The sequence below is a fragment of the Orycteropus afer genome, unplaced genomic scaffold (assembly GCF_000298275.1).
Source record: "Orycteropus afer afer isolate SDZICR_OR568_19922 unplaced genomic scaffold, OryAfe1.0 scaffold00140, whole genome shotgun sequence".
In the NCBI taxonomy this organism is placed as follows: Eukaryota; Metazoa; Chordata; class Mammalia; order Tubulidentata; family Orycteropodidae; genus Orycteropus; species Orycteropus afer.
In genome coordinates, this window is record NW_006921727.1 from 6147679 (window position 1) to 6159417 (window position 11739).

General features: G+C 36.3%; 1 protein-coding gene across 1 annotated transcript in view; it reads left to right on the forward strand.

Annotated features, from left to right (window-relative positions):
• Positions 1–11739, forward strand: part of HMGCLL1 (3-hydroxymethyl-3-methylglutaryl-CoA lyase like 1) — a 301673-nt gene that overhangs the window by 216327 nt on the left and 73607 nt on the right. The window contains exon 6 of the mRNA XM_007945621.2: positions 3353–3541. Coding sequence (XP_007943812.1) covers positions 3353–3541 — 189 coding nt within the window. The remainder of the gene's footprint in view (positions 1–3352; positions 3542–11739) is intronic.

Here is an 11739-nt window from a genome sequence, read left to right on the forward strand (position 1 = left end):
GAGGAATCCAACTGATTTTTGGATGGTGATCTTATATCCTGCGACGTTGCTAAATCTCTCAATTAGTTCCAGTAGGTTTTTGACTGAATCTGTTGGGTTTTCTAGGTATAGGACATGTATGATATTCTTGATGTCATCCCACAATTCTTCTGGTTTTTGGTCATTGGTGTTCAATGTATCAAATCTATTCTACATATAGTCTCTAAATTCAGGTGGGATATAATAAAGGTCATATTTTGGCTCTCATGGACTTGTTTTAATTGTCTCCAGTTCATCTTGAACTTTCATATGAGCAATTGAAAATCTATTCCACAGGCAGCTCCTGGCCTTGTCTTGGCTGAAGATATTGAGTTTCACCATTGCCTTTTTCCATAGATGTAGTTGATTTAATTCCTGTATATTCCATCTGGCAAGGTCCACACATGTAGCCACCACTTATGTTGTTGAAAAATGATACTTACAATGAATAAGTTGTTTGGTTTTGCAAAATTCTGTCATGTGATCTGCAGGGTCAGTTCTATTACCAAGGCCGTATTTTCCAACCACCAGTGATTCTTCTTTGTTTGTAACTTTTGTATTCCTATCACATTAATAATCAATACATCATGATTACATGTTTGGTCAATTTCAGACTGCAGAAATCAGTAGAAATCTTCAAGTTCCTAGTCTTTGGTTTTGGTGTTTGTTGCATAAATTTGAATAATACTAGTATTAACTAGTCTTCCTTATAGGTGTATAGGTATTGTCCTATCACTTACAGCATTGTACTTCAAGATAGATCTTGAAACTTTTTTTTGTGTGTGTGACAATGAATGTCACATCATTCCTCTTCAATTTGTCATTCCAGACATAGTAGATCATATGATTGTCTGATTCAAAATGGCCAAAAACAGCCCATTTCAACTCACTAAGGTTTTAGATATTGATCTTTAGGTGTTCCACATCATTTTTGAAAACTTCCAATTTTCCTAGATTTGTACTTTGTGCATTCCATGTTCCTGTTATTAATGGATGTTTGCAGCTGTTTCTTCCCATTTTGAGTCATGCCACATAAGCAAATGGAAGTTCTGAAAGCTTTACTCCATCTTTGTCATTAAAGTCGACTCTACTTTGAGGAGGTAGCTCTTCCCCAGTATTTTGAGTGACTTCTGTCTTGAGGGGCTCATGTTCCAGCACTATATCATGCAATGTTTAAGGATATTCATGAAGTTTTCCACTAATGCATCAGACAGTGTTTTACTGCTGTTCATAAGATTTTCACTGGCCAATATTTTGAGAAGTGGATGGCCCCTACCTTCTTAGTCTGGAAGCTCTGCTGAGACCTGTCCACCATGAGTGACCCTGTTGGTGTTTGAAATACCAGTGGCATTGCCTCTAGCCTTATAGCAATATGCAAGTCACTACAGTTTGACAAACTGATAGGTGAGTGATGGTCCTGGTTAGAGTGGGGGAAAATGTATAATAAAACTAAAAACTGTAAAAAAAAGACCAGGTCTGGAGAAGACTGGTGGAAATCCCAAGAGTATGGGCCTTAGACACCCTTCAACCTAGGAATTGAGTTTAAGCCTTGTGACTGAACTTTCTGCCAAACGATACATAGACTTAAAAGGTGAACAGTAATACCTGGGGGGTACATACTCATTAGAACCAAGCATATGAAATCATGAAGTCAGCGTCTTCCTAGGGATAGGAAGGCAGGAGAGGATGGGGAAAAAAAAAAAAAGGATGAAGGGAAGGGGTGGGCACAAGGAGGAAGTAGGAGGAATGCTGTTATAGTGTGGGGTTGCAGTGAATGTCACAAAATATAATGTGTGAATTATTAAATGGAAAACTAATTTGCTCTGTAAGCTTTCACACAAATCACAGTGATAAGAAGAAGAAGACACTGAAGAAATACATGTCGAATGAATGAATAAGTGAACGACCTTATGGCAAATATTGTATAAAATGGAGCTCTGGTAGCGTAGTGCCTAAGGCACTTGACTGCTAACCAGAAGGCTGGCGGTTCAAACCCACCAGCCACTCCTCGGAAGGGAGATGGGGCAATCTACTTCCATAGTGATACTGCTTCAGAAACCCAAGGAGGGGTCACTATGAGTCGGGTCCGACTCAACGGCACATAACAACAACAATTTCATTTTTATGACAAATGTGTCATTATTACATAATTATTATTTTCCTATTTTTTTAGATGAGGGAATTTAGGCTTAGAACATATGCAAAATGAGAGTGTTGTGTTGTCTATATTTTATATAGTAACAACCACCAAAACCCAAACACACTGCTGTCAAGTCAGATCCAACTCACAGTGACCCCTCCTTGAATTTCTGAGGTGGTATCACTACAGAAGTAGATTGCCCAGTCTTCCTTCTGAGGAGTGGCTGGTAGATTTGAATGGCCAGCCTTCTGGTTAGCAGTCAAATGACTTAGGCACTACGTCACCAGAGTTCCCATATTTTATATAGTAGAGACCAAGAAAAACAAACCCACTGCCATCAAATTGATTCCAACTCATAGTGACCCCCATAGGATTTCCAAGGCTGTAAATCTTTATGGGAACACTGTCTCATCTTTCTTTCTCAGAGCGGCTGGTGGGTTAGTACCACCAACTGTTTGGTTGACACTGCTTTAAGCAGTGTACCACCAGAGCTCATTACATGGTAGGGACTGAGACTTAAATAAATTAATTTCTGCCAAGTACTACATGACTAGAAAGTTCAGGAAATAAGATTTAAATCTAGGGCTGTCTGATTCCAGAACCCATGTCATTGCCAGTATATCATGCTGCCTTCACATAAATTCACATGACTCTTTGAAAGTAATGTTAATCATTCAACTTGAAAAGACCTCAAAATTTATCTAGCATAACTGCATCCGTCTATGAACCAGAAAAATTAGGCCAAGAATACTGTTACTCTACCAATTATTGCAAAGCTACCTAATGACAGAACTTAAATGAGTATTGATTGATGTCTCTTGACCCTTCAGTTAATGTCCTGAGACATTCTGCCAGATTAAAGTGTCGAAAAAGATAAGAGTGATGCAATTAAAATTGTAGTCTATAGTTTTATCATTGAATGTAGATAAAGATGTAGTTATATATGGCTCAAGTAAACCTAAATATTGGGAAAAGATAACCATACTAATGCCACTGTAAGTTTTATATAATGCTCAGGATTTAATATGGAAGGAAAAGGACCACAAAACTTAAATACATGGTTTCCACATATGGAAGTTTTATGTAACTGATCTTAGTTTTCATTATTTCCTCTAGATGATGTTTGATGAGGAGTGACAGGACTTGCGTCTGTTCATTCCTATTGTTTTAAAAGCACACCACCTTTCTCAACAGGTGTCTAAGAGGTTGTATGGCATGGGCTGTTATGAGATCTCTCTGGGAGACACAATTGGAGTGGGAACTCCAGGAAGCATGAAAAGAATGTTGGAAAGTGTCATGAAAGAAATCCCACCAGGTGCTCTTGCTGTTCACTGTCATGACACATATGGACAAGCTTTAGCAAATATCCTTACAGCCCTTCAGGTATTTTCTATTCTTTATGTGTGTGTGTCATTATTTTTAATATAACATTTCATATAATATTAATAAGATAATATTTATGAAGTGTTATAAACATGATGCTTAAATAGTGTCTTCCATATGACAGGCACTCAGGAAGTATTTGTAACATGCCTATGTTTGTTAGGGCAACCAGGTATCTTATTACTGTTTATTTGATATGAAAAGTCTGTCAGTTTGTTCTTTTTGAAGTATTAGTACCTTCAAAACTATGTTTACTTGTTTTCACTTCCATTTGCTCTCAGCCACAAAACCTGATAGACTGAAATATAATACCATTTTGAGAAGTGTAAAGCACAAAGATAGTAGAGGGTTCTGTTGTAATCATGTAACTAATAATCTTTGTGGCAATTTGGTGCTCTATGATGAGAAGATACGGTGCTGAAATATAAAATCTTCTGTTTTAGATGTTTTTCTGATGTTGGCAAGCTGACATAACTTCTGTTTCTTATCAAGTATATCCCATTAGGTGACCAAAATGAAGAGATCTAAAGAGTTGGTAAGAAAGTTGGTGGAAATACCATTATTTATTAAATCCTAATGACAACTCAGTTATTTTATATATATATAATAGAGATCAATATAAAATAATACTGAATATAAAATAATAGAGATCAATAGCATTTTAAGATTATTATTTTAAAATTAATGTTAGTTTCTTAAACTCAGCCAAAACTACAGTAATTTGATGTTCTTTGTACCCAAGACTTTGACAACTAAACATAAGACTATATGAAAACATTTTGGTGAGACTAAAAATCAATATGTGAAGCTTAATGTCAGTCCTAAAAAGTACAGATGTTTGGCAGAAGTTAAAAAAACAGTGTGAAGATCAAGCCCTAAAAGGGCTTATTTTGACTTTGTAACATATGTGCACAAATCCTTATTTATCCTTTGGAAGCAGGCAAGGAGCATTGTATTGAATCAGGAAGAAGAGAGAATGTTATCCCATAGGCTTTTGGGTGTGGAGATTTTTGCAATTTTCTTTCCCTGAGTATTTTAGTTTCTTAAACAATAGAGAACTAGGCAGAATTGCAACAATTCTAACTTACTAAGTATTCCTAGGAACGTTCCTGAATAATAAGTGTTTTCTCTCTCTCATTTCTGCATAGATCTGTCTTATATACGGTAACACTTGTAGAAATGTAATAATTTATTAGCAATTTATTTTCATTATATTATGAATACTAGTTATTTAGTTCTCTGTGATAAAGAGCTATAGTACACAATCTGGGAACTCAGACTTCTGCTTCAGAAAATGCTTCTGCCTCTCGAAAATGCCCATGTGAAACACATTGCTGATAACCCAAGGTGAATTTAATAGTTGAGGAAGGCTTCTCTGAGGAGATGATATTCGAAATCAGGTCTAAAGAATGAGCAGTTAACTCCACTAGGGGTGTGTATGTGTGCGTGGGTGGGTGGGGGGTGTGGAAAATGTTTCAATCAAATGAAGCAACATTTTGGCAAAAGGCTTTGGGGGAAGGGAGGATCATGTTATAGGAACTGGAAGAAGACTGAAGAATTACATGTTGGGGGAAGAGTAAGCACTCTACTCTTCAGAAGCTTTCATGTTAGATAGTAGGAGATATGTCTGGAAGCATCTGGAACTGTTTTCTGTGTGCATACACCCTATGTATGGTAGGCAAGCGGACAGAGGAGGCAAGGAGGCTGTGATTGCAGTAGTATGATTTCAGCTTTCTGCTGTTCTTCCCCAGATCCAGATTTCTAGCCACTGTATAAATAGGTCTTGGAAGGAAGATTGGGCAATCTATTTCCATAGAGGTACCACCTCGGAAACCCAAGGAGGGGTCACTATGAGTCAAAATCGACTTGACGGCAGTGAGGGTTTTTTTTTTTTTGGTGTAAATAGGTGAATAACCAGATAATAGTGGCTGGTATAATAAACAAAGCGACGGGAAGTCAGAGAGGTTAATATAAATGAACAATTGCAGAAATGGTAAAAAAAAAAAAAAAGAAAAAACCATGAATGTGTTAAGGAAGCTAAAAAAAGTTGAGTTGTAGAGTTTTTTGTCTTTTCTGCCATCCACTTTTTTGGACTTCATAGAATTCTGTAAGCCATTGTCAATGGAAGAAAGAAATATGTCCTACTGCTCCCCTAAAATAGTGCTCCACTGTGAGAATCTTTAAATGTTCTAGCACTTTTGTGTTCATAGTGACAGCTGAATTTGGTAAGTGGAATGTTTTTGCAAGTGCACATACGTGAGAGGCATGAGCCTCAGCACTGAGTAAGAAGGAGGCCAGGAGTGCCATTTTCTCATTCTCCCTACCTCCTACCAACAACAACAACAACACAACCAGGTTTACCTCTACTGGAGGAGAAAAAAATGTCTTGGAAAATTTTGACTGCGTTTAAATGGAAGGGAAAACAGAAAGTACAATTTCTTTATGAACATGGTTAACCTTGGCTTCAGGAAGCAGGGTTCATACTTCATTATTTATAATGGAACCTTTGAAGTGCCTCCTAATGAAATTGATGGTGAACATGGAGTGGCTATCATTTGTTTTAATTTTGGGGTGAAGAAACACTTTACAATGCTCCAAACTGGAAGTTAATATTAAGGCAAGGAGTCATGTAATAAGTGGAAACTTGGCCACAAAGGTAGGAAACAAATGAGAGTTATAAATGGAACTTCTCCCTCAGTCTGGAAACCACATACTAATTATGTATGACCTTTCTTGGGTTCCTAGGTTTTACTGTATGTTTTTATTACTTAAACGTATGACTTATAGGACTGGAGATGGTTGTAGGGGAGGCAAATACTTATAGTTATCAGCTATGATTGACTATAGAAAAATTATTCTTAGAATGTAGATTTAAGAGTAAATTATTTAGAACCACTCAAAATTGAAAAAAGAATGAAAATGAGGTGATAAAATGTACAAAATTTTAGTAATGGAAGAAACTTACATGGCTCAATATTCTTGTTTTAATTTTTTATGTGAAAATTGAGCTTCATTCTCCTGCATATCCCCAACTACCTGAGTAGAACATCAGTTAGAAAATTGTTTAATCTATTTTATACCCAACAATTGCTCAATCTATATTTTTCTCTACTGAAATGATTTGAGTTTTTATAAATGGGTAAAAGCAAAATAGAACAAATGAGATCCACTGTCACAAATAACAGTCACATATTAATTAGTATCATAGAGACAAAGAAAACAAGCAATATTTAGCCTTCTGAAAAATATTGTGTGCCTTTTTTTTTCTCTTACATTTTTTTGATAATGTGCCTTTCCTCATAATGTTTTCCATATGTGAATTATCCTGTTTTAGAAAGACCAACTTATTTACCTAATTTTTACATCAAAAGCATTTATTTTTATATCGACTCTAAACTGTGTTTAAATGCCTAAAATAAAAGGATCTTTCTTCATGCATTTTATTCTGAGGATCTCAAAACAATTTTTAAAATTGTCATCAGTAGTCAGTTGAGCCTCTGTTTCTCAGTTCATTATCTGTAGACTGAATAGAATGATGCCTATCTCCTCAGGTTTTACAAAAATGATGTGAAATGAGATGTCAAGTTTCTATAATGATATCTTGGTAAACATGTACTTGATTGATACTGACCCACCAGCCACTCCTCGGAAGGAAGGTTGGGGAATCTACTTCCGTAGTGATACTGCCTCAGCAACCCAAGGAGGGGTCGCTATGAGTCGGGTCCAACTCAACGGCACATAACAACAACAACAACATTCTTGTAATCATTATAATTATTCATAATAATAATAACTTTTATTATTCAGGTCATTTTTTAGTAGAGCCAAAATACATAAAATATTGCATCACAAATGTGTTTTGTAAATACATGCAGTAGCTGTTCGTTTCTTCATCTGTTAAGCAGCTAAACATATATAGACGTACAAGAAAGAAACAAAAGAGGATTTCATGTACAAAAAAAGCTGAAATTGGATGTCTGTAAAGAGATTTTTACAAAGTTCATCATTCATTTATTCAACAGATATTTATTTTTTCAGGCACTGTTGTAAATGCTAGATTAGTATGTTAGAGGCTCTGAGTAGTACTATAGTCATGAAAGCTGTTTGACTTTGTTTAAATCAGTACTTACAAAAGCTTTTTGATCATAAAATGGTTTTCCTTGCAACACCATTGTTAACTTTCTTCAGAGAATATTCTGTTGGAAGATATTCTCATAGGAAGATGAGAAGATATTCAAGTTAGCACTAAAGAATTTTTAAGATGCAGAAACAAAGCACAACAGAAGTGTGACACTCTCCAATGTTTTAAGTATTTATAACCAGAGATCTTGAGCTATAGTAGTCAGTGAGAGAAAGATGAAAAAAGTACCATTATGTATTTTTCCAGTGGTTTGATTGTTTACATAAGTGATGAAGAATGAGTACACATCTGAATAGTTTTGTTTTCTACAGTTTACCTTTTACAGCCTTTTGTCGGTGTTGTTAGATGCCCTCAAGTTGACTCCGACTCATAGTAACCCTGTGAACAACAAAACAAAATATTGCCAGATCCTGGGCCATCTTTACAATCCTTGCTATGCTGGAGCCCATCCCTGTAGCCACTGTGTCAAGCCATCTCATTGAAGATCTTCCCCTTTTTCACTGCTCCTTTACTTTATCAAGCATTATATCCTTTTGCAGGGACTGGTATCTTCTGAAATCATGGAGAAAGTGAGAGGAAGTCTGGCCACTCTCACTTCTAAGAAGCATTCAAACTGCACTTCTTCCAGGACGGATTTATTCATTCTTCAGGCAGACCATGGTATTTTTCAGATTCTTCACAAACACCACAATTCAAAGGCATCTACTCTTCTTCAGCTTCCTTATTCATTGTCCAGCTTTCACACACATATGAAGTGATTGAAAATAGCATGGTTTGGGTTAGGCACACACTAGTCTTCAAAGTGACATCTTTGCTTCTTAACACTAAACAGTTCTTGTGCAGCAGTTTTACCCAGTGTAATACGATATCTGATTTCTTGACTGCTGCTTCCATGGATGTTGACTGTGGATCCAAGTAGAATGATATCCCTGACAGCTATAATCTATTCTCCATTTATCATGGTGTTGCTAATTGGTCCAATTGAGAGTATTTTTGTTTTCGTTATGTTGAGGTGTAATTCGTACTGAAAACTAGTCTTTGGTCTTCATCAGTATGTGCTTCAAGTCATCTTTCAGCAAACATAGTTGTGCCATCTACCTATCACAGTTTGTTAATGAGTCTTCCTCCAATCCTGATGCATCATTCTTCTTCATATAGTCTAGCTTCTCTGATTGTTTGCTCATCATACAGATTGAATAAGTATGGTGAAAGGATACATTGCTGACACACACCCTTCCTCATTTTTAACCATGCAATATCCCCTTGTTCTGTTCTAATGACAGCGTCTTGGTCTAAGTACAGGTTCCTCATGAGCACAATTAAGTGTCCTGGAATTCTCATTCTTCTCAATGTTATCCATAATTTGTCATGATACACACAGTCATATGCCTTTGCATAGTCAATAAAACAGAGATAAGTATCTTTCTGGTATTTTTTGCTTTCAACCAAGATCCATCTGACGTCAGGAATGATATTCCTTGTTCCACATCATCTTCTGATTACAGCTGGAATTTCTGGCAGTTCCTTGTCAGTATACTGCTACAACTATTTTTAATCATCTTCAGCAAAATTTTACTTGCTTGTGATACTAATGATGTTCAATAATTTCCACATTCTGTTGGATCAACTTTCTTTGGAATGAAACAAGTATCCATCTCTTCCAGTTGGTTGGCCAGGTAGCTTTCCAAATTTCTTGGCATAAACAAGTTAAGCACCTCCAGTGTTGAAACATCTTTTGTTGAAGCATCTCAGTGTATATTGCATCAATTCCTGGAGCCTTGTTTTTTGCCAATTCCTTCAGTGTAGCTTGGACTTCTTCCTTCAATACCATTTGTTCTTGATCATATGTTAACTTCTGCAATAGTGGAACATTGACTAATTCTTAGTGGTACAGTGACTCTGTATTCTTTCTATCTCTTTTTCATGCTTTCTGCATCATTCAGTATTTTGCCCATAGGATACAAATATCACAACTTGAAGTTTCAGTTTTTTTCTTCACTTCTTTCAGCTTGAGGAATTTCAAGCATATTCTTCCCTTTTAATTTCTAGTTCCAAGTCTTTGCATATTTCATTATAATACTTTACTTTGTCTTCTTGAGCTGCCTTTTGAAATCTTCTGTTCAGATCTTTTATCTCTTCATTTCTTCCATTCACTTTAACTACTCTCCATTTAAAAGCAAGTTTCAGTGTCTCTTCTGACATCCGTTTTGGTCTTTTCTTCTTTTCCTTTCTTTTCAATGCCTTTTGCTTTCTTTATGTATGATGTCCTTGATGTCATTACACAACTCGTCTAGTCTTCAATCATTGGTGTTCAGTGCATCAAATCTATTCTTCAGATAGTCTCTTACTTCAGGTGGGATAGAATAAAAGTCATATTTTTGCTCTTGTTGACTTATTTTAATTTTCTTCAACTTCAACTTGAATTTATTTTGACTTATAATATTGTCCACCACCTCTTCCCACAGATGTAGTAGATCTGATTCCTTTGTGCTCCCTCTAGTGAGCTTACTGTGTATAGCCACTATTTATGTTGTGGAAAAAGTGTATTTACAGTGAATAAGTCATCAGTCTTGCAAATTCTATTGAATGATCTCTGGTGTCATTTCTGTCACCAAGGCCATATTTTTCAACTACCAATGCTTCTTTTTTGTTTCCAATTTTCACATTCCAATCACAATTCCTATCATGAATTGATGTAGTAATCAATACATCTTGATTGCATGTTTGGTCAATTTCAGACTTCAGAAATTGGTAAAAATCTTCATTTTTTTTTCATTTTTAGCTTTAGTGGTTGGTGCATAAATTTGAATAATAATAGTATGAGCTGGTCTTCCCTATAAGCATATGGGTATTATCCTATCACTGGCATCATTGTACTTCAAGATAGATTGTGAAACTTTCTTTATGATGATGAATGTCACACCATCTTTCTTCAATAAACCATGTTAGCATAGTTGTTGTTGTTGTTATTAGCATAGTAGGCCATATGATTGTCTAATTCAAAATGGTCAATACCATTCCATTTCTGATCACTAATGCCTAGGTTATCAAACTTTATGCATTCCATTTCATTTTTGACAGCTTCCTATTTTCCTGGATTCATACTTGGTATATTCCACTTTCCGTTTATTAATGGATATTTTCAGTTGTTTCTTTTCATTTTGAGTCATGCCCCATCAGCAAATGGGGGTCCCAGAAGCTTTACTTCATCCACATTATTAAAGTCAGCCTTACTTTGAGGAGGCAGCTCTTCCCCAGTTTTATTTTGAGTGCCTTCCAACCTGAGAGGCTCATCTTCTGGCACAGTATCAGTTCATCTCCAACTCATGGCAATCTCACGTGCAACAGAACAAAATGTGCCACCTTCATAATCTTTGGTATGCTTAAATGCATTTTTGAAGCCACCCTGTCTACTTCTGTAGTGATACTGCCTCAGAAACCCAAGGAGGGGTCGCTGTGAGTCAGGTCCGAATTGACAGCACATAACAACAATAACAGGTGGTACAAACACTTTGCATTCAATTGCTAACCTGAAGGATGGTGATTGAAATTCACACAGTGTGCCATGGAAGAAAAGTCTGGTGGTCTGCTTCTGTAAATATTACAGCCAAGAAAACCCTACAGAGCAGTTCAACTCTATAACATCGGGGTTTTGATGAGTCAGAATCATCTCAAAAGCAATGAGTTCCTTCCCACACACACCTTGAGAACTCATCTTCTAACAGTTTATCAAGCAGATAATGTTCTGTTGTGATCCGTAGGTTTTCACTGACTAATTTTCAGAAATAGATCACCAGGTCAATGCAAAAAAAGATGTTAAGTAGTAAGCAAGATAGAAGGGCATCTATGGTAAATGCTATAACATACACAATTCTGCAACAACTGTAGTAAGGAAAAGTAGCTTGTGAGTAAATACATAGGTAAATATGTATGCTACATAGGTGAGGGGGGTAATAGGAGAGTGTTGTTGTTGTTGTTGTTATGTGCTGTCGAGTCAGCCCCGACTCATAGCGACCCCTCCTTGGGTTTCCGAGGCAGTATCACTACGGAAGTAGGA